The sequence below is a fragment of the Orbicella franksi genome, chromosome 3 (genome assembly GCF_964199315.1).
Source record: "Orbicella franksi chromosome 3, jaOrbFran1.1, whole genome shotgun sequence".
Lineage (NCBI taxonomy): Eukaryota > Metazoa > Cnidaria > Anthozoa > Scleractinia > Merulinidae > Orbicella > Orbicella franksi.
The window spans coordinates 10,159,560-10,183,070 of NC_138147.1; the positions used below are offsets into that span (position 1 = coordinate 10,159,560).

General features: G+C 39.8%; 3 protein-coding genes across 3 annotated transcripts; 1 reads left to right on the top strand and 2 right to left on the bottom strand.

Moving 5' to 3' along the window:
- Nucleotides 1-293: 293 nt before the first annotated feature.
- On the bottom strand, nt 294-10,244 carry LOC145481119 (45 kDa calcium-binding protein-like). Its single transcript, XM_081459512.1, has 4 exons — nt 9,572-10,244; nt 3,784-3,971; nt 2,305-2,393; nt 294-1,573 (listed from the first exon to the last, which is right to left on the bottom strand). The coding sequence occupies exons 1-4, from the start codon at nt 10,074-10,076 to the stop codon at nt 1,330-1,332; spliced, it is 1,026 nt and encodes a 341-aa protein (XP_081315638.1). The 5' UTR covers nt 10,077-10,244; the 3' UTR covers nt 294-1,329.
- Nucleotides 5,413-6,053, top strand: LOC145481120 (uncharacterized). The gene has a single exon (XM_081459513.1). The coding sequence runs from the start codon at nt 5,664-5,666 to the stop codon at nt 6,051-6,053; it is 390 nt and encodes a 129-aa protein (XP_081315639.1). The 5' UTR covers nt 5,413-5,663.
- A 79-nt stretch (nt 10,245-10,323) lies between the features above and the next one.
- LOC145481118 (meprin A subunit beta-like) lies at nt 10,324-21,728 on the bottom strand. Its single transcript, XM_081459511.1, has 9 exons — nt 21,577-21,728; nt 20,525-20,701; nt 19,254-19,377; nt 18,760-18,851; nt 17,583-17,666; nt 16,637-16,876; nt 14,241-14,381; nt 12,891-13,165; nt 10,324-11,620 (listed from the first exon to the last, which is right to left on the bottom strand). The coding sequence occupies exons 1-9, from the start codon at nt 21,647-21,649 to the stop codon at nt 11,534-11,536; spliced, it is 1,293 nt and encodes a 430-aa protein (XP_081315637.1). The 5' UTR covers nt 21,650-21,728; the 3' UTR covers nt 10,324-11,533.
- Between the last annotated feature and the right edge of the window lie 1,783 nt (nt 21,729-23,511).

The window sequence follows — 23,511 nt, forward strand, 5'->3', positions numbered from 1 at the left end:
TTGAAAGAATTTTTTTTTTCGGAAATGCGTGTGCTTTTCATCGTTCGTGAAATACAAAGAATGTCAAATTACTTCTTTGACATGAATTTGTGTTGGCAAACATAAATGTTGGCCAACATAAGTTGCATATGGTCAGGAAACTTTCAAATGCGATTAACTTGTATGAAAAAGAACTATACCGCAAACTGCTGCTTATAAGCCCTGCCGCTTATAAGGCCCATCTACCTGTAAACAAAATATCACTTCCGATTATAAGCCCCACCCTTCAAGATATAAACCCTCCTCTATTTTAAAATGAAGGTATTCGATTTATTACGATGTTTTAAAAAACAATTAAAAACCCGTACATGAAAAATGTATTTCAATCAACATTGCTGTAGCCAATTGCAAAACGTTTCTTAATTCCGATTATAAGCCCCCTGGATTTAAAGGTTCCTAGTCAGCCTCTCCCATTTTCGATGCCATCAAAATTATTGATATTGCATGGTGAAGCAAAATTGATATTGCATGGTGATTATTGATATTGCATGGTGAAGCGAAATCTTATTGCTTTACCATAAGTTGTGTTCCTGAAAGTATGTTTAACTGTCTTCAGCAGCTTCACAGTGATTTCCTTCGTTTCGAGATGCTCCGAATAAAATTTAATAGCCAAACTCTCCCAAACAAAAACAAAGGTGTGGCTGACTAGGATCCCGTTAAGCCCCTTCGTTTATTAGCCCTTTCAAAATCCCTCACAAAGTTTCATAAGCCCAGGGCTTTTAAGCTGCAGTTTACGGTATCTTAACTTGTCAAAGGTTCTACAACAACACTGGCTCGCTTTGAAACAACTGCAGATAACTCAGCAGTGACTCGTCACAAAGTTGGAGCCAAATTAAGCCAGCTAAGTTATTGTTGACTTACTTTAAATTCAAATATGAAAACTTTTCTTGAACGCAGTACGAAAGTCTTTAAATCGTTGCTCGTCTCTCAAGTTTAAACCCTTAAGTTGGATAATTACATTCTCTTTAAATTTGCTTTAAACAGCTGACTGCTAGGAACCACGCTATCCCTTCAGGTTGGATTGGGAGTCCGAAACGTGTACGTCACGCGCGTTAGCCACGCACCAAACTGAACTACTACCGGAAGCGAGATTTACTCTGTAGACGATACACTTGCTCTTTCCTTTAACGTATACCCTTATACCCATTTGTTTCTTTACAAGCTAAGATGGCAAGGCTACAAAATACAAAATACACTCCTTTTGTCCGGCCTACAAAATCAGCCAGTTGATTGCCAGGTATTACAGAATCGTTCCCTGAAACAACTAGCGAACAAAGCTTAGCAATACTTCTAAAATTCATCGTGTAGATATCCAACATAGTTAGCCATGGTGCTCCCAGTAAAAAGCTGGTAGTTCATAAGCATTTCTTTTTCTGACAAGTGGTCGTCACGATTTCTGTCCGCCATTGATATCAGATAGTTGCCTTCGTTAATCGCTCGCTGCTCGTGGGTTGGGTCCAAGTACTTGGTTAATTCGTCAACCGTCACTATACCGTCTCCGTTTTCATCCATGGATGTGAATTCTTTTTCACGTCTGAAAAAGATGAAAGTAGAAAACTTATAGGAGGGTCTCATTTCTCTTGTGAGTAATAGACATCTTAGAACTGAATTACCATTGCTTTTTTTTTTTTTTTTTAAACTTAAAAATAAATTCTCATTGTTTAAAAAGTTACAAATTTATTTTGATGACATTACTTGACGAAATTCATAAACAATAACATGACAGATGCATAAAAATCTGACGTCAATTTGCTAAATTGATAACAACTCCCCACCCCCCCCCCCCTCCCCACTCTACCGAAACCCCTTACATCAAGAATTGTACCCCTCTCAGAAACATTGTAATCACCCTGGCTAACAGTTGACTAATAGAATGGTCAACATTCTTACATCTGCAGCATCTGTACAGCACAAGTTGCTTTGTCAGTAGAACTCAAACCAATAATATGTGAAAACTAAATGTGCATACATATATACATGTCTATATACATCCAAAATTTGTATTAATAGCAAACATGTATGCTCAGCCACACACACACACACATCATATTCTAAGCAGGTTGCATCACTGCAACAGTTGTTAGCAAAAGTTATCCCTAACCAAGAACAGCTGGCGACAGTCAATGGAGGGGGAGATGATGGAAGCAGGCTTCGACTAGCAACAGTTAAAGAGACATTCCTAAAGGACCTGCATGTGCATGCCCCCCACGGGGTGAAAGGGTTTAAGTCAAGTAAGTCAGGAACAAATACATGAAGGAAACCTACTCTTGAATGTATTCATTGTCCTGCTCTGCATCTTCCTGTGTATCCACTTCCCCTGGAGGTAAGTGAACAAACTCTTCCTTTGTGAGTACCTGTGTGTAGGATTTACAACAGAGTTGAAAGGCTCTTCATTATACAGTCGAAGCTCTCCTTGTGACCACTCGCATAAGCAACAAGCTCTAGTGACCACCTCTTTTTCAAAGTTTCTGAGGGGGTCGCTTACGAGAGTATTTAGATATGGGGTTATTTTGGTGTAAAAAACTGAACGTAAAGTTAGGCCATGTATATCAGATAGAAAGACACTCATTACACATAAATTTCTTTTGTTTTTTCCCCATGAATTATTAATGAGTTTCTGAAGCTCTCGTAAACGACCACCCTCTATTATTTTACAATGCAGTCGCTTGTGAGCAACCAGCTCTAGTCACAATCTTTTTTTCGAATTTCTGAGGAGATCGCTTACAAGAGCTTTGACTGTCTAGTAGACTGTTACCTTGAAATGCTTACAAATACCCATTTAGCTACAAAGCCAACACTGTACAACATACAACATACAACATATACATGTACAATGTAGCCAAGCCAGCCACACAGTATCTATGCACACATACATGTATATGAGAAGCAGTGAAAACATTTTTGGATCTAACTGCCAAATTCTCGGTGGGCTGAATTCATGCAAGTTGGATTACAGGTTTCCCACTAGTATACAGTCATGTAGGGTGCAAAGAAAATCATTTTGAATTCCACGTTGTCCTTTAAACTAGCATAATCAGTTGTTCAAAAGCTAAAATTAAAACTGAAATAATTTTATCTCTTACAATATGGCAATCCCCCCACCAATGAGTTTTCTCACACTTTACTCCAAAAACATTCACTTGCCCACTAGGCAAGAATCCAGTTACCCGACCAGTCAGTCACCAGTCACCAGCCCTGGAATATTTGCAGGCTTCTAATAGTGATTCAGAGACCCAGAGTGATGTCTCACTGGTGTGTGGACTAAACTTTAGTTCCTCACTGTGACATGAAGCAACTAGTGCTACTGTTACTATACACTGTAGTGCTGTCAGTGGGATGTTATTCCTTCACCCTCTCCTCCCCTCTCTCGCTAACATTCCCACATCAGAAACTACATGTATAAAGGAAGTATGAAGCTGTAATTAAACAGAATTTCCAGTTTCTCCTTTTCACATTTGAAATTAACTTTTGTTGCAAACAACCTTCCTAGGGAGGGTATGGATATTTTCTGGAACAACACAATGTGACAATTCATAAATGTAGGTGCGAAGTCCTACGTTGGGATGGAGAGACAGAGAGGGGCACGGTGATCAGTGAAGAAAAAGCTTCTCTTGTCCAAGAACACTACCTAACTACACGACCAGCGCTTTCCAATTTGAAATCAAACACAGTCATTAGGCCAAAGCACCTAGCAGTCTCTTTAACTAAATGACACCTGAACATAATACAAGATAATTTTTTTACCTTATCCTGGTTTTTGTCAAAATTTGAAATCATGTCTTCCACCAAATCCTTGATGCTCTGTGGATTGTGCTCAGGGTGTTCAAAGTACAGGAACTCTGTCTCCTCAAGTTTATCATCGAGATTCATGTCTCCTCTTCTAAACTTACTGTAATATTCTGAAATTAATTCCTCTGGATTGGCGATGTCATCTACAAATGGGTAAGAAAAAGGTCCAAGATTACTGCTCTGTAACTTTCCATGCATTTTATTAGCTTGGATGATACATGTATATGGAACAGTGAGATCCAACAGTGAAACAATAATCATTCTGATAATTTTTCTTCAAGAGTTCCATCGATTTTGGGATGACAAAAGGATATTCACCAAATTTTCACAAGCTACATTTACATGTAAACCAGGTCTATGTTAGTTTTGGGACGTATTAATAAATTACAGACTCATTCACAAACCCCTTAACTTTTTTAATAATATTGCATGCCCTTCTCCCTTGAGAGCAACCAAGAATACAACAAGGTAGTCCAGTTGTTTACACACACAATTAAATAGCCAATCTTTTTTGTTTCATCTGTGATAGCCCTTTGCCTTTTACAGTGCAGGAAAGTAATGCTTGCCTACTCACCAATGCAAGTGTGAAATGCATCGGGCAAGTACAAATCATTGATCATTCGCCTGTTTGGCGAGCATGATTTTCTTTTTTGGGAAATTGTAAAACATATGGTTTGTGAATCATTGGGAGATTTTTTTGGAGAGGGGAGGCATTTTCTGGGTAAGTGAAATTACACTGGGCGACTGCATTTTGAGAGTTGCTCACCTGAATGGCGAGTGCTGTCAAAATTTAGTTTCCAACACTGCTTTTAGAGCAATTGGTTGATCATTTACGAAATATCAAGCCCTTGCATTTGGAAAGAAATTTTACCCTGGAACACCAAGTTAAAAAAATGAACTTTGCAACTTTGTCAACTAGATAATGGTCAAACAATATCATGTAGCATGCATGAATGATTTCAAGAGTTCAGACGATTTCTGTATTTTGTTTCTCCTTTCCATCATTTTTAAATGAAAATTAATCAAATTACAATGCTTTGCACATGCTCCTGAAGAGGAAACTAGTGCCAACTGAAACAGATATCACTTTTGAAAAATTATCCATTCACTAGGAGTTCTTGATTTCTGGTGTGGTTGTTCTGAGTTTGAGCCAGATGATCATTCCGTGCTCGTTGGTTAATAAAGCAAGTAAAAATTGTCAATGCCCATGTTTTCACGAGAGATGTCTACCTTGGTTTTGTTTTAACTTTACTGAAGTGAAATTTTTAATCATGTAAACACAGTAGCAAACCTCGGTAAATGGCAGCAAAATCAAAAGTAAGCCAACCTAGGTTTGTTGACAGTTGAACGCCTCATCAGGCATGGTATAACTCAGAGACCAACGGTAACCGAGGAAAAGCCAGCTGAAAAGCAGACATTGTCGCAATATCTTGGCACTAAGTGTTCACGCGAGCAGCACGTACCGTAAAGAGGAGAAAAATAGACAAAGATTCCTCTTAATGTAAGTAGGTTTCAAGTCAACCGGCAAAAAATGCTTAATAAACTCAGGTTTAGGCAAAACCTGAAAAAACCTGAAAGAGCCATCAGTGAAGAATGCCTTCATCTCTCAACTCAGAAATTGATTTCAATCCTTGGCGGTTCTGTCTGATGAGCCCGAACCTGATGAAGTCAACAATATATGGAAGCAAGTGTCATTCACTTTGACAGAGAGCAGCAAGGCATGTCTAGGTTTTAAGAAGGCAGTAAAGAAGAAGAAGTGGATAAAGCCAGCAACCTTAAGGTTGCTAGAACGCTATAAGATCCAGTACAGAGAGGCTGACCAAAGTGTTAAGAGAATGGCAAGAGCCGACAAATGCGCATATATTGATGAACTTGCTAGGCAGGCAGAGAATGCAGCTAACAGAGGAGAGCAGGGAAAGGTTTACAAAATCACAAAACTGGTATGTGGCAAGTATGGGGGCAGAAAGGTAGCCCCTGTTAAGAATTTTCAGGGTAGACTGCTTACCACTGAAAGAGAGCAGGAGGCTTGTTGGGCAGAGCACTTTAAGGATGTCCTCAACACACCCCCACCCACAGTTGAAGCTGACATTCAAGAGGCTGAGACCGACCTGGATGTGAACACAGATCCTCCAAACAAGCAGGAAATCATTGCAGCCATAAAAACCTTAAAAAAACAACAAAGCTTCTGGCCAAGACAACCTGAATGCAGAGCTTTTCAAGGCTGACCCTGAACTTTCAGCAAGGATTCTACAGCCCCTGTTTACTGCAGTGTGGGAGCAGGAGAGAGTGCCAGATGACTGGACCAAAGGTACCATCATAAAGATCCACAAAAAAGGTCCACTAAGCGACTGCAATAACTGGCATGGCATCACCCTCCTATCCACCCCAAGTAAAATCCTGGCAAAGATTATCATCCAACGAATCTCCAGTGCAGTAGATCAGCAGCTCAGGCAAGAACAGGCTGGATTCTGCAGGGGTAGGGGTTGTGCAGATCAGCTATTCACACTGCGTAACATCATTGAGCAATGTACCGAATGGCAGAGGCAGCTGTACATAAGCTTTGTAGATTTCCAAAAGGCTTTCGACAGTATACACAGAGACAGCTTGTGGCACATACTTCGAGCCTATGGTGTTCCTCAGAAGATTGTCCAACTTATACAGAGCTTCTATGAAGCCTTCACTTGTAGCGTAGAGAACAGTGATATCAGTTTTGAGGTAAAGACTGGTGTCAGACAGGGTCTGCACATGTCTGCACTGCTATTCAACTTAGCCATTGATTGGGTGATGCGCCGCGCTATGGAAGACCATCGCAGGGGCATCAGGTGGACCCTCTTCTCCACCTTAGAGGATCTAGATTTTGCGGATGATTTAGCTCTGCTTTCTCACACCCACAGCCACATGCAAGAGAAGACCAGCCTTTTAAGTAAATATGCACACCAGGTGGGACCAAACATCAGCCTCACCAAAACAGAGGTCATGACCCTTAACATCTCTAACCCTCAGCCCATCAAGGTGAATGGAAAAGACCTCCCAATGACCGATCAGTTTAAATACTTGGGCAGCATCATCAGGCAAGATGGTGGTGCAGGCTTAGACATCCAGAGCCAGCTAAACAAAGCCAGAAACACCTTCAGGATGCTGAACAATGTGTGGCAGTCGTCACAGTACAGTACACATACCAAGCTCAAGATCTATCAGAGCTGCGTTCTGTCTACCCTTTTGTATGGGTCAGAATGTTGGCAAATGTTAGAAAGTGATCTGGGAAAGCTGTCAACCTTTCACACCAAAGGTCTGTGAAAAATACTTCGCACCTTCTGGCCTCAGACCATTTCCAACAAGGATCTGCTTTCGCAGTGCAAACAGGAGGACATGGGCACTATTTTTATGCAACGACGCTGGAGGTGGATTGGCCATGTCACTCGAAAGGATAATGAATCTATCACAAAGACAGCACTATTCTGGACTCCCGAAGGCAGGCGCAAATGTGGCAGGCCTAAGAATACAAGGCGTCGTACTGTAGAGGCAGAATCGAGGGGCTTAAAACAGAGCTGGAACAAGATCCAACAGCTGGCCAAAGACAGACAGAAGTGGAAGAACTTTGTTGCTAGCCTATGTGCCAGTGGGCACAATGGGCAGTGAGTGAGTGTGAGTGAGTTAGGCAAAGAAATTGCAGACTGCTGTTTGCCATTCATCGTCAAGTGCTGTAAGCAATTCCTTTCTCTTAGAAGCTCAGTAGCCTAGTAGCAGTGTACAGGCAGGTGCAATTAGAGTTTGAGGTTTCAAGTCAACTGGCAAAAAAAGCTAAATAAACTCAGGTTTAGGCAAAGAAATTGCAGACTGCTCTTCGCCATTCATCGTCAAGTGCTGTAAGCATTTCCTTTCTCTTAGAAGCTCAGTAGCCTAGTAGCAGTGTACAGGCAGGTGCAATTAGAAGAAGACCTACCACAAATAGAGAGAAAAATTCATGATTGAGGTCTACGGAGAAAAAAAGCAAACGTTAGAATTTAAAGCAGTCCCGAATAAGAAGAAGTACCAGTAAACATTAATGTAGCCCAGGCTCCGTGACAGATGCCATTTCAGGTTTTTTGTGGGAAGAGGCTCAGCGAGATATCAAAATTCTCTTTCCACTATTCATCTACAAAGCTTTACATTTAAGGAGAGTTTGGCTCGACATCACTGCAAGCAAATTGGCAACTATCTGCGTTCAGCATTGGGGTAAAGTCAAATTTTATAATTCTCCCACAGTTTCTGAGCAACATTGCAGCAATTGCTTTCTGAGAAAACCTCAAACCATCCGTTGTATGTGGTCTACTTTAGTTAATTAGTTTTGTGTAAACAGCTTCTCTAATAACTGTGGTTTAGTTACTAAACCTCAGTAAGCAGTAACTGTAGCAAACCTCTCTCGTGAAAACACGGTAAGTGTTGACATACATGTACAGTGTACATGTAATTCTGGCACTTATCACTTACAATCACTTATATGTAGTACATATTCGAAATCCAATTTTATAAAATGACTGACTCTCATTGGTCCATAGGTGTGTTTAATTAGATGAGAGTACAAATATACGGTGATGGACAAAACACTGACCCCCAGTCCATGGACTACCTTAATGGACTACCCTAAAATGGACTACCCCTAAAAAACACTATTTCAGATGAGTGGTATGTTAAGAAGCTGCAATTATATACTTACACTGTATGGAGGATGCTTTTCTTTTCGTTCTGCATCGCCTTCAGCTGCCATTTTGAATAACTATGCAGAATAAAACAACTGCTGAACAGAAAACGCATAGATTCAAGCCACTTGAAGTGTCAGCAGAACATGCCAGCATGGACAGCTCAGGTAAAACCTTCAATAACAAAATCTGTTTCCATCTTACAACTTGAGTAGCCTGCAGTACAGGCAGATTAGCGGGCTCTAGCATGATACACGAACGCGTGTGAAGCGCGAGAACGAGCGCGAAGCGTGAGGCGAGAAAAATCTTGCCTTGCACTTTGTGCTTGTTCTCACGCTTCGCACGTGCTCGTGTATCATGCTAGAGCCCGCTAATCCGCCTGTACTGCAGGCTATAACTTGAGTTACAACTGGACGTTGTCGATTGTACGTATATTTGAATTAATCCTCAGATGAAGAATTTGATGAGTTTAGTAAATCACATGGGAGCAAGATATTTGATTTGATATGAGTCTCCGCTTTTTGTGTGCAGCAGTTATTCAGTATATTTATTCAAAATGGCGGCTGAAGGCGATGCAGAATGAAAAGAAAAGCATCCTCCGTGCAGTGTAAGTATATAATCGCAGCTTCTTAACATACCACTCATCTGAAATAGCATTTTTCAGGGGTAGTCCATTTTAGGGTAGTCCATTTGGGTAGTCCATTAGGGTAGTCCATGGACTAGGGGTCAGTGTTTTGTTCATCACCCTCTCGGGTTTGCATGGCTAATGTTGCAAACACAGAAAAAGTGCTCTATTGCTTAAATTTAATATAACAAAACGATTAAGGGGCTTTGATTTAGTCGCCCGTAGGGCTGCAATGATACTTTTCCCCACGATACGATACCTGGAAGTCAATAATAAAAGCTCTTTAATTATTTAAGTACGCAAACTCCTAAACTAAAACATATGTCACTTCTGCATGATGTTCAATATTGATGTCCACGTACATAAACTTAAGACTAAACTAGGCTTGCTCGAGATATTCGAGCAGCGAAAAAGATTTGAACTATCTTAAGCAACCTACCTAATTCTCTGTGGACCTCGAGCTTATTAGTTTCATTGTCTTCTTTTAGCTTCTGTCGAAATTCCTCCCATGTAACAAAACCGTCGCCATCTCGATCGACCTCTTTAAACATTCGCTTATTGTTCTCACGAGCCTCTTTGATGTGTTCTTTGATTTTTTCATGAATCCACACGGTGATTTCAGCCCTGCTCACTAAATGGTCTCCATCTTTATCCACCTGATGAAAAAGATCAATCAACCGCCTGTAACCGTCCATGTTGTCGAATAGCAGGGTCCCATCTTCCACCATCTTTCCGAGGAAAGCTTCGTGGTGGTAGTCTTTGTTGACATGGCCGTCTCGTTCAAGTTTCAAACCTTTGATGTGATCTTCGAGTAGCTGTTTCTTCGTTTTGATAGATTCATTTGCAGTTTCAGGGGAAAGCGTTCTACTTGTGTTTACTGGCTTGCCATCACAAACTGAGAGCAAACCCAAGATACAGACAACAAGGCCTTTCACGACCGCCATCTTGGGACGACAAAGGCATACTCGTCCCAGACTCTTTTAGCACACGTGTAAAGCGTCGGACGCTTTTTTTTTTGCTGTTTTTATGTTGTTTTTATGTAGGAGACATTTTTCCATTTTTGTGTGATTTATTTAGGGATTAAATGAAAAGAATAAAAATTCAGAGGTTATCTTTGCCGTTTGACGTCTGCCGTTAACGTCATGCTTAAACTCTCTCTTAAACGCCAAGCGGAACACTCATATAGGAAAGAAAAGGATTTTCTCATGGTTGTCATGGCTATCGTACTGCTCGTGAGCGCGTACGTACGACGACGAAGGCGGTGCAGTCGCGCAAGATGGCAGGCGTACTAATAAGTTGAAAGAGACATGCAGCCTTGCTTGGTTTATAGCGTCCTTCCTTGATATTGGACATCCCTGTTATGGTCAATTGACACCTGTCAAAACAAGGCATTCGCTGACCATTATCACGTGACCATATCGCGGGCTCAAATTTACAGCCCATCGAGTGGTATTTGCAATGCATGAATAGGAGGATATCGTTGTTTGTTTTTGTGTGATTTACCAGTTAAGGATTAGAAGAAAAGAAAATCACAAGGAATTTTTGCCGTTTGCCGTTTGCCGTAAACGTCACGGTCGACATATTTAACCTCTTATATTCCAGCTGTCATGTGGGAAGGGGTAACCACCTGGCGCCGAACTGTCATGACCTAAGTAGAAGTCACATGGAGCGACGCATGACATGCTGCACAAAATAGGACTAAATGGAAAGAGATTCCTGTTGCCTCGTGTCCCACAGGGGAAGACGAAGATTAGGTTAAGTATGTGGGGAGGGAAAGGAGAAATTGGCGAGGCCGCTATTTGTCAACCGCCCCCCTCCCTATGGAAGTCCCGCCCAGTCAATCCTTAGAAATTTCCAGGGCTTGATTATTACAACACACAATATTACTTCCTCACCCCAATATTTTATTCGATTCACAATAATTAGTAAACTTCATGAAGAAGTCAAAAGAGGTATCATAGACGTTTTGTTTTAACATTTGTTCCGTGCTCCAATGTAGTCGCCTTTATTTTAATCTGAAAAAAGAAACGAAAATATTAATTAGATGGCGATTTTAAATGAGCTGGAAGGAAATGTTGAAACAGTAATATCGAAGTTTGGCGAACTTATCCAGGTTAAAACGTGGAGACTGTTGTTAAAGAGGGGGGAGGGGGTGAGGCGAAACGGTGTCCTGATTGCTGATCATTATAGGTATTCTTTTTCTTCTCTATTTTTTTTAATGCTTTTACGCAAACCAAAGATCATCATCTGACGAATCAATAGACAGACAGACAGACAGACAGACAGACGGGCAGAAGGACAGTAGACGGACGGACGGACGGTCGGACGGATGGATGGATAGATACAAAATGAACACTAGGACACTAGCTCAAACATCATACGTGTCTGCGTCAATACTCGGCTATGGACACGTTCCATCTGTGAAGAATACGTCATCAATAGCAATGTCTCCTTGATAACCGTTTCCTCGAATGCCAACAAATTTGATCTGAATAGAAACAAAGAAAATAAGGAGTCAATGTACCTTAGCTCCCTTTATCTATTTGTAAAAAAAAAAAAAAAACTGATCTGCATCACCCAAACCGAGTAATGTCAAAACGTGACAAGAAAAAAAAAAACATAGGCAGTCCTCATTGGAAGAATCTTCTTTAAAATTAGGTGTCGTCATTTGCAATATTACTGGTACAGTTCAGTAGTTTTCTGCTGACTAAGTTGCTGTTCATGTTCATTATGCATTTGGCAATTGCAAGTCCCTTCCTTCAATAAAGGACGTACTTTAACAAATGACAAATGAGACATTCTTCATTGGAAGAATTTTTTGATTGAGCGTCTTGATTAATAATTTTAGTGGTAAACTAAAGTAAAGTAGTTTTCTGTAGTTCAAGTTTTCAGTTGTTACGCTATTCATTGACCTGTTCGTTGTGAAATTTGACAGGTCTGTTACAATTGCTAAAATTTTGTTGACTTGTTAAGTTTTTCGGTACCGTAGCTAGTATGTACATATCTCTACAGTGTACTGTAGATCTCTACAGTGTACCGGCGTAGCTTCATGACCTGTTTAGTTTTCCGGTGCCGTTGCTATGCAAAGATGTGTGCAGTGTTCTGTAGTTTCATATAGTCATTAAAGCACAACTGTTATTTTCAGTAATGGTTCAGATCCAGCAATGTTTGGTAGTCCAACGTAACACCATAAAAAAACCAATTATTAACTGGGGTATAACGAAAATTTTGATTGTTTTCCGCAAATTCGTTGTATCGACGTTTTCGATATAACGAACCTTCGATGTAACGAACAAATGGCCAATAGACCTTTTTACCGACACGGCGGCCATCTTGAATTTCATTGTTCCAAATAGCTCGAGGGGCGGGGCAAATTAGTGTGTGTTTGCCCCCTAAGCAATCCACGATAGCTGATCTAAAGCAGTGGTATTCAAAATGGCCGCCCTATGGGTAAAAAGGTCTACTCCCTCTATGAGATATGCCTGCAGGGAATCATGGTAGTTGTATTCATTATATCTTGGACTGGATATTTGTTTTGATGGATGCAACTACCATGATTCCCTGCAGGCGTTTCTCATGGAAGGAATTTCCATTCCCCCAGTCCCTTGGCGTTTCATTCAATCGAGGTTCCACTGTCTGTACTTAAATGTTACCGCGTTTTGGCGTGACAGTAATTTAGGTTCTTCGCAATAAATTTACAAATGGGCACGTTACATGTATTTGTTTCTTCAGTGGTAAAGCTCACAACGATAGCTTACCCTATAGAGGGAGCCCCAGTAAGGAAGATAGGAATTGAGGTTAACCCGCGCCAAGTGCCACTGATTTCCTTGGTTTTGACTTTTTTCCCAAATCGTTACATTATTATCGAGCATATCTGGTGAGTATATCACTTTCAAAGTGTCAATGTCATCTCCATACATGTGATAACAGAACTGTAAACACCGCTCTTTGGGTAGCGGAAAGAGCTTGCTTTGCAGGACAGCATAATCACCGAGTTTGCGGGGTTTTGAGGTCTCGATGTACATGAAAAATCCTGTGAAGACGCATGAAAAAACAAATTGTTGAGAAATTTATCCATATTTTTAATATATTCATTTATGTAGAAGACATCTGGATGCAGATTGTCAATATTCTTTGTGATGCATTCTCGGAATTTGTAGTAAAAAGCATACGTAAATGGAGAGACCGGGAAGGCACTCCCAAAATAAGCAAGTGGGGTGTGCGGCCCGCTTCCCAAAACCCTTACCCTATTCCCTATTTATGATCAAAATCTGTGACTTCCCTATCCTATTTTCGACCTCACCAAAAATTCAATACTCTCTTTATGACGACCTGACCCTTTATTAATACACTGTTTCAGACCTGCCTTATAATTAGTTCCCTGGTTCAGACCAATGTTAAAGGCTTTACGAAGGGTTTTTGGCGATGGTCTCATCGATAATGATGAAAACGTAGTTTCATCTTAAAAACACACCCATATCAAGACTACAGTGCAAAAACCATACCCTATTAATGACCAAAATGGCCAAAATCGATACCCTATTTATGACCAAAACGGCTGAAAAACCATACCCTTTGTGGCCGCACATACCCATATAGCCCGTATAAGGGAGTACGTCCCTGGATGGAGATCATGTACATCTGCATGCATGATAACTTCTTGACTAATTGTCTTAAGCAAGATTTAGACTTACAAGGATTACTATAGTTTGAAGCTCTAAATTGAAGCTCTGAAGCTCATATTACAGTACTACGCCGTAGAATTTGATTACACGCAACAATCACTAGCGGCAGAAACGTTTGAGTGCACCATTGAGGGCTAGGGTTTAACACATGGTTATCAACACGTCATCGTTTTCGAAACCCCCGTTTTCAAAGTGTTTTCCGTCCGCAATAAACCGCAAAGGCGGCATTTTTTGAAGAGCGTTTTCGAAAATAAAAGCTCCGTTTTCGAGACGAATTAGTGTGAACGGTAGGCTTAACCTTAGAAATAATGCTGCGTTTTCAAATTTCCCTCGTGTAGTGTGGACGGGGCCTTAGAAACTTTTACAATCATTTGGTAATGATTAATCATTAAGTGTATCATTTAAGCGTATTATTAAACTCACCAAAGCGGAGAGTCGTGTGATCGGTCGCGGGACCGGTATTTCCACTGGGGGTCTTACCCATGCGAATCGTCCAATCAAAATAGTCTCCATCGACATTGGTCCATCCACATAAGCCATTTTCAAATGTACAGTCGTCAGGACCTCCCGGGAAATAGAAAATAAAATGATCTAGCTGAAGCAGGTGAATAAGACATACGGTTTACTTAAGGCGATAAGCCTTTTGTTAAGGTTCACATACAAATTTGAAAGACCTCATATTTCGTTATAGCTATATTCAGATATCAATCTCCAAATAATACACTTTCTCATAGAACTATATAAGAGTACGTGACGACAGGAGATATATATATAAGACTAGTTGAGATACGAAGCTGAGAACAGTTTTCGATTAACTTCGCCAACTTTTGCTGGGATCGAGGTCTGCGGAAGCAACCGAAAATACAAATAGGCAAAAATATTTGTAATTTACAGTTACTAATTTGTTGCCGGGAGAAAGCTAATAACGCAATGCGGGTAGCATGAAGACTAGGATGTCACCACAGCAATCGCCATCACAAGTGTTCGCAATCTTTCTGTAGGCTTTTTTCTTTTGAACCACGTTGGTTGGTTTAGTGGTTTAGCTGTAACAATTTACCAGTCAGTAAACTCGTAGCCCAAGCACGAATTGTCGAAGAAAAAAAATGGAACATATGATAAAATCCAAGAAAGCAAAGCTAAGATGATCGAGAAAACAATAAGAGGAACTGTCTCCGTCCCATTTAATGAGTGTTCATACTAACTGTGGCTAGATTTCAACCACAACTAAACTAAACGTAACTTATATTCCAATTTTTCTTTGCAGCAATTCGTAACAAACTGAAAAACACAGGATTCCCTTTCTCGATGTTCAGAATAAATAATTAAAAGCCCCAGCCTTCGGCCTCTTCTACCGATAACACCTTATCTCGCCTTCGATTATTCTTAAGACCACAAAAAAACGAATTATGGTCTATATGTGTCAGTGTTTTACACTTCTCTTTACTTACCATTAGGGGGTGGCTGAGGGGAGGGGATCACTTGAGGTCTGGTGGTTGTCCCTAAAGAAAATGTCAATACTCAGTTGCAATTGCAATTCTTAACTCTCAATACATAATTTTTTTACAATCCATGTTTGTCAAAAGGTTCAGCTATAAAGTGAAATAAAAAATAAAATTAGAAATAGCGCCGAAGGCAAGCGAAAATAGATAACTGCTGTTTTATGTTTTAGAAACCGCTTCGACACTGGTTGTTATGAAATGAAGAGATTTTACTGTCGCCTCAAGCGACAGTAAAATGTGCATGATTGACGTCTTCAATCCTTCTCCTATACCAAAAGTGTAGAGTTTAAAATTGTAAAACAAGTCGTAATCAAAATGTTGCTTAGAAAAGCAAACAGCATCGATTAAGAATGGTAATCAATGAGGTTAAGGTTATTCCTTAGTATTGTATTGCGCATCCCTACTGCGCACGATTTTCGCGTCATTAGCGCGCGCATATGAGACCGCGCGCGTACAAAACGTAAGAGATTTCCCTCAAACTATGCTCGTAGCGAAGTAAATGCTCCTTTTCTCTTAAACGAGCACGGTGACCCCCACTTTTTATTTCATAATTTCAATGAGAACAATATCCTCAATGACTGAGAAAAAAAAAAATAGCAGAAATCTATGGCTACTTTTTTGGCAAATGAAATAAATACTACAGAGGGAGACATAACGGGCCCAACAGCGCATGTCCAAATTATGTTTCCTTTAAAGGATAAAAAATGCAGGGTATTGGAAGGCATTTGTTCTGGGACGTAGATGAATAAACAATCAAAGAAAGTCAAACTCTGTTTGATATGACACACTGCATTGAAAAATAATCGAGCTTACTTGTTGCGCACGGAGATTACTAAAAGTCACCAAAATAACCGTATTTGTCAGCATTGTGGCGTGAAAAAAAGCACGGCGACCCACTCTTTTTACTACGTTTTTAATATCTCCTTGTCGTGTAACAACAGTATACCAAGTTTCATCGGAAATCTATGGCGGGTTCTTTTACTAGGGAATCACCTTAATTTGAATGTAAATACATTAGGGTTATATCCACAGACATAGTACAGAAGTACCGCAGTGCCACAGCTTCATGCATGCTTAAGCCGGTGAACAGGCTCCGGCTGGAAGGGTCTGACCGCGGATCGATGGAAGGGCCAAGAATGAACTGGCTCAGAGCCAAGTGGCCGAGTGGGGAATAGTGTGGGGGCTGGGGCGTGGGGGCTCTACCCTCCTTTCTCTTCTATCTTTCTCTTCGCCCCATCCTCGACAAGAGAGCCTCTTCACAGGGTATGCATGCTTTGGGTGATATCTTAACAGTAGGATTACGTTTATCGACCGACCCACTTCTAGTCTCATAGTACAGCTTACCGTGGCATTCATATAACAAGTCTGCCTGCTTGATGTCCATGGGACTTAGACCGATCCGCTGACCAAGCTGAACGACTGACGGTTCTTTGGCGATGATGGTGGTTCCGCCATTGCCAAACGCGGTAGACGAGTAGTGCATGACGGACAGGTAATCATAAGGAACTCCCAGGGAGTCCACCTGTGTTCTGTTGTACTTCCGAAAGTTGTGTTTCTTGTCTGAATAGGACAAGAACCTTTACAATCAACTGTGAAAGTTATTTCTGGTCAGATTGGCGACGAATCGTGGTTTATAAAATAAATGCCGCTGGAAGATATCATGCATATTAATTACAACACGCGGTGTAGTGTATTAGGACAGCGTTTGTACAGCGAAGTTCATGTACATCCGGAAATTGAGTGAGTGTGTGTGAGCGGGAGACAGCGAGCGGACGTGTACTCAGAGTGTTCTGATGGCATGCCTTAGTAGCTTCACAACACTACAGTCAGATAAATGAGCTCAATAAATATTAATAGTAATAAAAAATCCTCAAATGTGAAGTTTTAATTGGAAGCATGGGTCTTAGAGATGGAACAGACATCGACAATTTGAGTTTAAATGTCACGAATAATATATTTCAATAGCATATTTAATTGCAGGGCACGAAATTTGGACTAAATTTAAGGCTAAATTAGCTTATAAACTGAGCCTAGAAAATTGACTATAATTTAAGGAGTTCTTTTTGTACATGGAACCAGACAGTTCGCTCGAATTTCACAAAATGCCCTTCAAAATTGAATAGCATGGGCCATACAATTTTGTGAGCGATTGAAAACATGACTGGTACTTTTTCATTCTACATGGCACTCGAAATAATCATGTGATTGCCTTTAGATGAACTCATGGCACGTTTTAGCAGCCGTTGACATGAAAGGTAATCCCTACCTTCTGGTATATTCTTCCAAATAATTTCCACGTGTGAATCTCTATCAGGTCGACTCTGTTCATGCCAGAATCCCATAGCGTGCCCTGCAGCGGTCAATAGTTACACACAATAACGAATTATTGACGTTTACACTTATAGCAAAAACTCGTACATTACATTACCAGGATTATAATCTCTTGGCATTATCTGTATATGCGCCCTTTTCTCTCGTTCAAATTACCTCATTGTTATTGACTCGACTTTGACTTCCAAGATGAAACATATAAATCACCCTATACAAATCCTTTTTAAGACGTTGCAATTTAACGGACTCTGAACTTGTTTTATTTTCTTCGCATTTATTTGCATTGTTAACTTTCTTTTTGCAATCTGCGTTGACCTCAATGCAAAACTGAAACCGAAATACCGTAAATCCTCGAATTAGCGCCCGGGGCGCTTATTTCAAATTTGGGAGAAGACAAGGGACGCTTATTCGAAGGGGCGCTTAATCGAGGGGGGGGGGGGGGGTTATTTAATTTTTCCCAAATCGTGGCCTGACATGATCGTTTTTTTTAAATACATCATCTGCGCGTAAACAACAACATAAGCTCCGTTTATTGACATAAAAAGCTGATCCTTAAGTTTAAATCGCGGTGTACTTTAATAGTTAGCAATATTTTAAATTGTAGAAGATTAATCTGTATACATAGTCTTTCGTAATAAGTTGTAGCTTTTATATTAAATTGTTAAATTGTTCATGTATTTACCGTGTTTTTAAATAAAGATGATGATGATGATGATGATGATGATTAACGTGTTCAACGTGTTCACTTAACGTGTTAACAAACTGAAACAATGTACAAATCTAATACTACATGACGAAAACTATACATCCTCTGTTGTCTCCTTACTCGTCCATAAAATGGGGGGAGGGGAGGGGGCCGCTTATTGAAGGGGGGGGGGGGCGCTTATTTTAAATTTCGGCCGATAGGAGGAGCGCTTTTTCGAAGGAGGCGCTTATTCGAGGGGGGGGGGGGGTGCTAATTCAAGGATTTACGGTAAACCAACCTTAATCGGAGTTTCCTGTTTTTTCTTTGGAAGTATTTGTTTAGCTCCAATCAGAACGCTTTTAGAGAATTTAAAACATAGTTTCATACCGCTAAATTAATCATCTCTACCGATGTCCAAAATACAAACCAATCTCGTGAATAACAGTCCCTTGGTGCCAGCAACCGCTGGCCAGTGAAATCTGCTGCATTCCACCTTGCCGTCCAACATACGACCAGCATCTTGATTAGAGAAATCACGAGAAACAATTTACATATATATATATATATATATATATATATATATATAGACTAAGCTAAAGCAAAGCATTGATTGAGAATCTCATTTAATTGGGTCTGATGTCAAAATTAACACCTAACATCATGAACTTAATGACTTAATTTACCGTTTAAATATACCCGAACCCTTTTTTTTTCTACTGAGAAAAAGTTGCTTAGTATGCTATTTACTTAAGGTACTATTATGCCAAAGAAAAAAACTTTGCATAACAGTCTTTACACCCTGACATTCCCTTAACGTTCCTAAATTCCTAGCCACCTTCCCCATCGTTCCAGATACAACCGCGCCCCGCCCCCCGGTTACCTTTGTGTATTTGTGCCCGTTTTCACAAAACATTATGTTACCCGCTTCCTTTGAAAAACGCAATGTAGTTTTTCTCGGTTGTTCGTCTCACAAACTTCAAGCAAGAACTCTGTTCCCATTCTTGCATGGCGCTGAGAATAACGGCTTTGGCCGTGGGATTCTCATCTGAAACAACAATGTCAACGGTGGTTGTCAGCTATGTGTAACTAGAAAAAAACAAAACAAAACAAAAAACAAGCAAAACCAAACAGAACTGTGAGGATAGAACAGCACAAAACAAAACAAAACAAACAACAACAGAACAAAACAAAACAAAGCTGAAAACAAAAGAAAATAAACAACAACAGAACAACTCCGACAATAATTAGATGTACGAGTTTTAACCTGGCAAGTAGATAAGAAAATGAATTTTCTGTCAATGACACAAGCATGCTGCTGCTGCAACAACAACACTGAAATTATAATTCCTCTGTGGCAAATGGGATGTAAAATCACTATTAGTTGGAAAGGTTAACGATCCTACAAGAACACTTATCACAAAGACGAAATTTAAACAAGGTTACTTATCATAAACCATTTCGAGCAGCCTTAACACATGAGGCGTCTGATGTATTTTGATAAACACGGAGGACAAACAACAGCTATAGAGAAGAACAACTCATTATAATATTTTAACAAAAGGCGGACGGGCTAGCATACATGTCGTTTCTGTTGCGTCCGCAATCTAATTTCCCAAAATTGCTATTAATAATGAATCATGTTATAACAATAAAGAATGCTATCTCATATTACATAACGGTACGACTAAATCTTCACATCTGAATTTAAAAAAGTGGGGTATGTCATTCTTCCATCAATCCAAATTAACTCTTCGTGAGAAAGAACGAGAAACAAAAGGGTCAAGAGCTAGAAGAACTTGGCCACCCTTTATTAACACCTGCTGCATGGTTTATTTGTATTTTGTCAGCTGCTTATGGTACAAATTATTCGCAACCTATAGTGTATATCGAAATCCTCCGAAGTGCAAAAAGATGGCGACTGGTACATTTACCCATAATTCTTAGCTCACGGAAACTTAACAATTGGAGCATTTACCCATAACTCTTAGTGCACGAAAATTTAACAACGCTCATAAAAGCGTACAAAAAAGTTTTAAAATCTTCAAAACTAGCATGGACAATGTCGTTAGCACACGCGCGTATAGGTATTGTGGTAAAATGCACAACCAACACCTTTTTTCCCACAGGGGATTGGACACTATCTGAGACTCGATATCAATGACTGACTGTGACTGGTTAAAGGATAAGTGTACCTAGTTCACGTGATATGTTGTATGGAACCACGTTCGGGACCCACAGTAGCTTCTTGTTATTTGTTATTCCTCTAGCGCCCAAGACCGGGGCGGTTGGATCTCCAAACAGCTTAAGGGCTCTTTGCTGATTAAGAGACAGCTTAATGTCACCTTCATGAAGTGATTCCTCGCCATTTTCTGTGAAAAATGAATTTTGATAATCCTGATGTTAGGATCCAAGTAAAAATGGTAATAAGATTGTGTCGTCTGTAGATAATAAAGCGAAAGCTCTAAAAGGTGACCAGGCAACTTGCATGAGGAATTTCCGAACTGCATCCCGGAGAACGTAAGAAAGGAAACTGGAATTGGGAGGGAAAACTTTTTTTTTTGATGTTTTCTGAAAGAAAACGATCTGAAACGTCCAGGCAATACCAAAAGGAGAACAGAAAGGGCCCTTTCAGTGGAAAATTTGAGAATTAATTCCGATTGATGGCACATCTCATGTTTAGAATGAACTAGTTGAGCCAACTAATCATGTTTAGAATAAATAACTCCTGGCAGGGGCACACCCACAAATCACTATGTACCTTAGGTGTAAATGAAACTAGATGGAAGAAACAACAATGAAAACAAAGTGAAACAAGCTGGTGGAAAGTTCCTTACAGAACCAAAGGAAATTGCACACTGAGCTCAACATGAACTTCAGTTGCGTAGAGAGTTAAGCCACTAGATATCATTTGTTTTCTAGCCCCGGAACCCCTAGAATACGTGCTTCTTTCTCGGGAAGGAGGAAGATTTGAGTTTGGGGAGGAACAGAATAAGACGAGGAAAAATAGACTCAACCAACAAATGGCTGTAAGCTGGAATCAAATCGGCAAACACAATGGTAGGGTTCGAACGGTTAAAGAGTTAACTAGGCCATTCCTGCTCCCAATATGCAACCAAAAGAAAAAGAGAGTGAAAACATTACACTGAAAATAAGAGGTGCCATCGAGGTGTTTGTATTTCACAGCCCTTCTTTCCTTGGAGGCCTGTCTTCCCAATTAAGGACGAGAGGGTTCACATGCGCTTACCTTCCTCCGGGAACTGAAAGGTGGAACGAGGAATCGTAAAAATCACAAAGATAAGGAACACAAACCTAGCCATTTCACTAGCTTGGATGTCGTGAAAGAAAGCAATGATGCACCCAACTCTTGGACTAAACCTGCGCAAACATTTCAACTTAGCTTGTCAATATTTCTTTGTATTAATTAAAAGGAAATTGTTTTCTTTTCTTAGAAAGCAAAGATTGAACACAAAGAACAAAGAAGTCGTATTTGTTCAGTTTCCTTCTTTTTCTACACATTGCTTTGCGCAGTTTAACCTCAGTACAGCATACATGTACCGAACAAAAACATGAAGGGTCTATGTGATTGAAATGAGGACAAACGATTCTCAAAAAGTGACTATTATTTGAATATTTCTTGATGGAAACTCTCTCTCTCATTTTTTTTTTTTTTTTTTTTGGAATAATCCTTTTTACTACATTAGGGATGATTCATATTGTCAAATAAAGTGTAAACAAGAATTTAATTTTGCGTGCATCTTACACAACAAAACGCAGAAAAAATGTTTGTCCAGATGGCCAGGTGTGGAATCTTACCTTAATGCAAGGTTTTCCTTCAATTTCTCTAAAATAAGCTCTCTCGTGCCATTTTATCACAACCTCTAACTTTCTATAAAGAGGCCATAGATCGTAGTGAGCGTAACGTTTTTATGTAATTCTACCTGGTTCTAATTCAAAGATTGCATTGAACAGTGCGCTGCTGATTGGTGTGCGGAAAGGATAGCGAAATTTACGGGACTGTCTTGATAGTGATCTCATTATACTTATCGATCAATAAACAAGTGTTATCGACTTTGATGGTCGTTTTTGTGGATGAGGTTTGCTTTAAAAAAAAGAAAAGCCCTGTTGATAGTTAAGGAACGTCGCAGTTTGAAAACGTTGCGAGGACAAATAACAAAGAGAAACCAATCAACGAAAACACATACTGAATTAATCAATGACACAGGTTAACCATGAAACCAGAAAACCAACACAATAACTTGAAACAGCCATTACCTAAGAACAAATCGATGGATCCCTAGCATGTCACGATTTGATATTTTGTACACGTGAAATTACAGTTAATACGAACTTGTCATTTTATCATTTCCTTCGTAAAATACGTCCTCGCTGAGTTTCTTCTAATTGAAAGCGGTTCGTCAATACAAATGGATACTGGTAGAAATTACTATTCAGTGAACGAGTGGTAAGTGCTCTCTAGGTTAAGAATTTTCCGCTCAACTACTAAAGGAATTCTGTATATTATTCCTCAAATTCAGTGGTTTTGCAATTTATTCATGATTTAGTCTGACGAAATATACTGTTCGAATTATGTTTTCTGAATGCCGTTAACATTGGTAAAGAGGAGCAATATCTAATGGCCAAAGGTTCAATATTTATTTATAAGGTAGAATAACTTCCACATAAAAACACACCCAGTTTTTGGATATCTTAATCATTCGCAGCCTACAGTTGAAGTAACTTTTACTATTGAATATTACTGAGTCGTGTTCCTCCGGCAAGTTCAGGCATGCAGGTTGTCACCAACATTCTGTGCTGATAATCTCCTGAATTTTCAAAGCATTGGTCACATTTCATAGTGCATAGCATGATACAAAATCAACCAAAACTGACTAGTTTTTAACATGTTTTTATTGCTTGTATGACTACTGAATTAACACGTTTTATGTCTTGCTATAGTTTTCTAGTTATCTACCTAATAATTAACATATTGACATAAATATTGCACTATAATAAGCCGGTGAAGTTAAGAATGCTCAAGTTAATTAATGACTACCAGTCAACCGACAGATGGGGTTCCAAAGTTGTTAAATAAGCACCTCTGAGCATTTATCTTTCTTCTTTTTCTTTTCTAGCATATTTAACTCAGTCACAAAAGAAGCAGCTTAAAAAAAATTGCGAA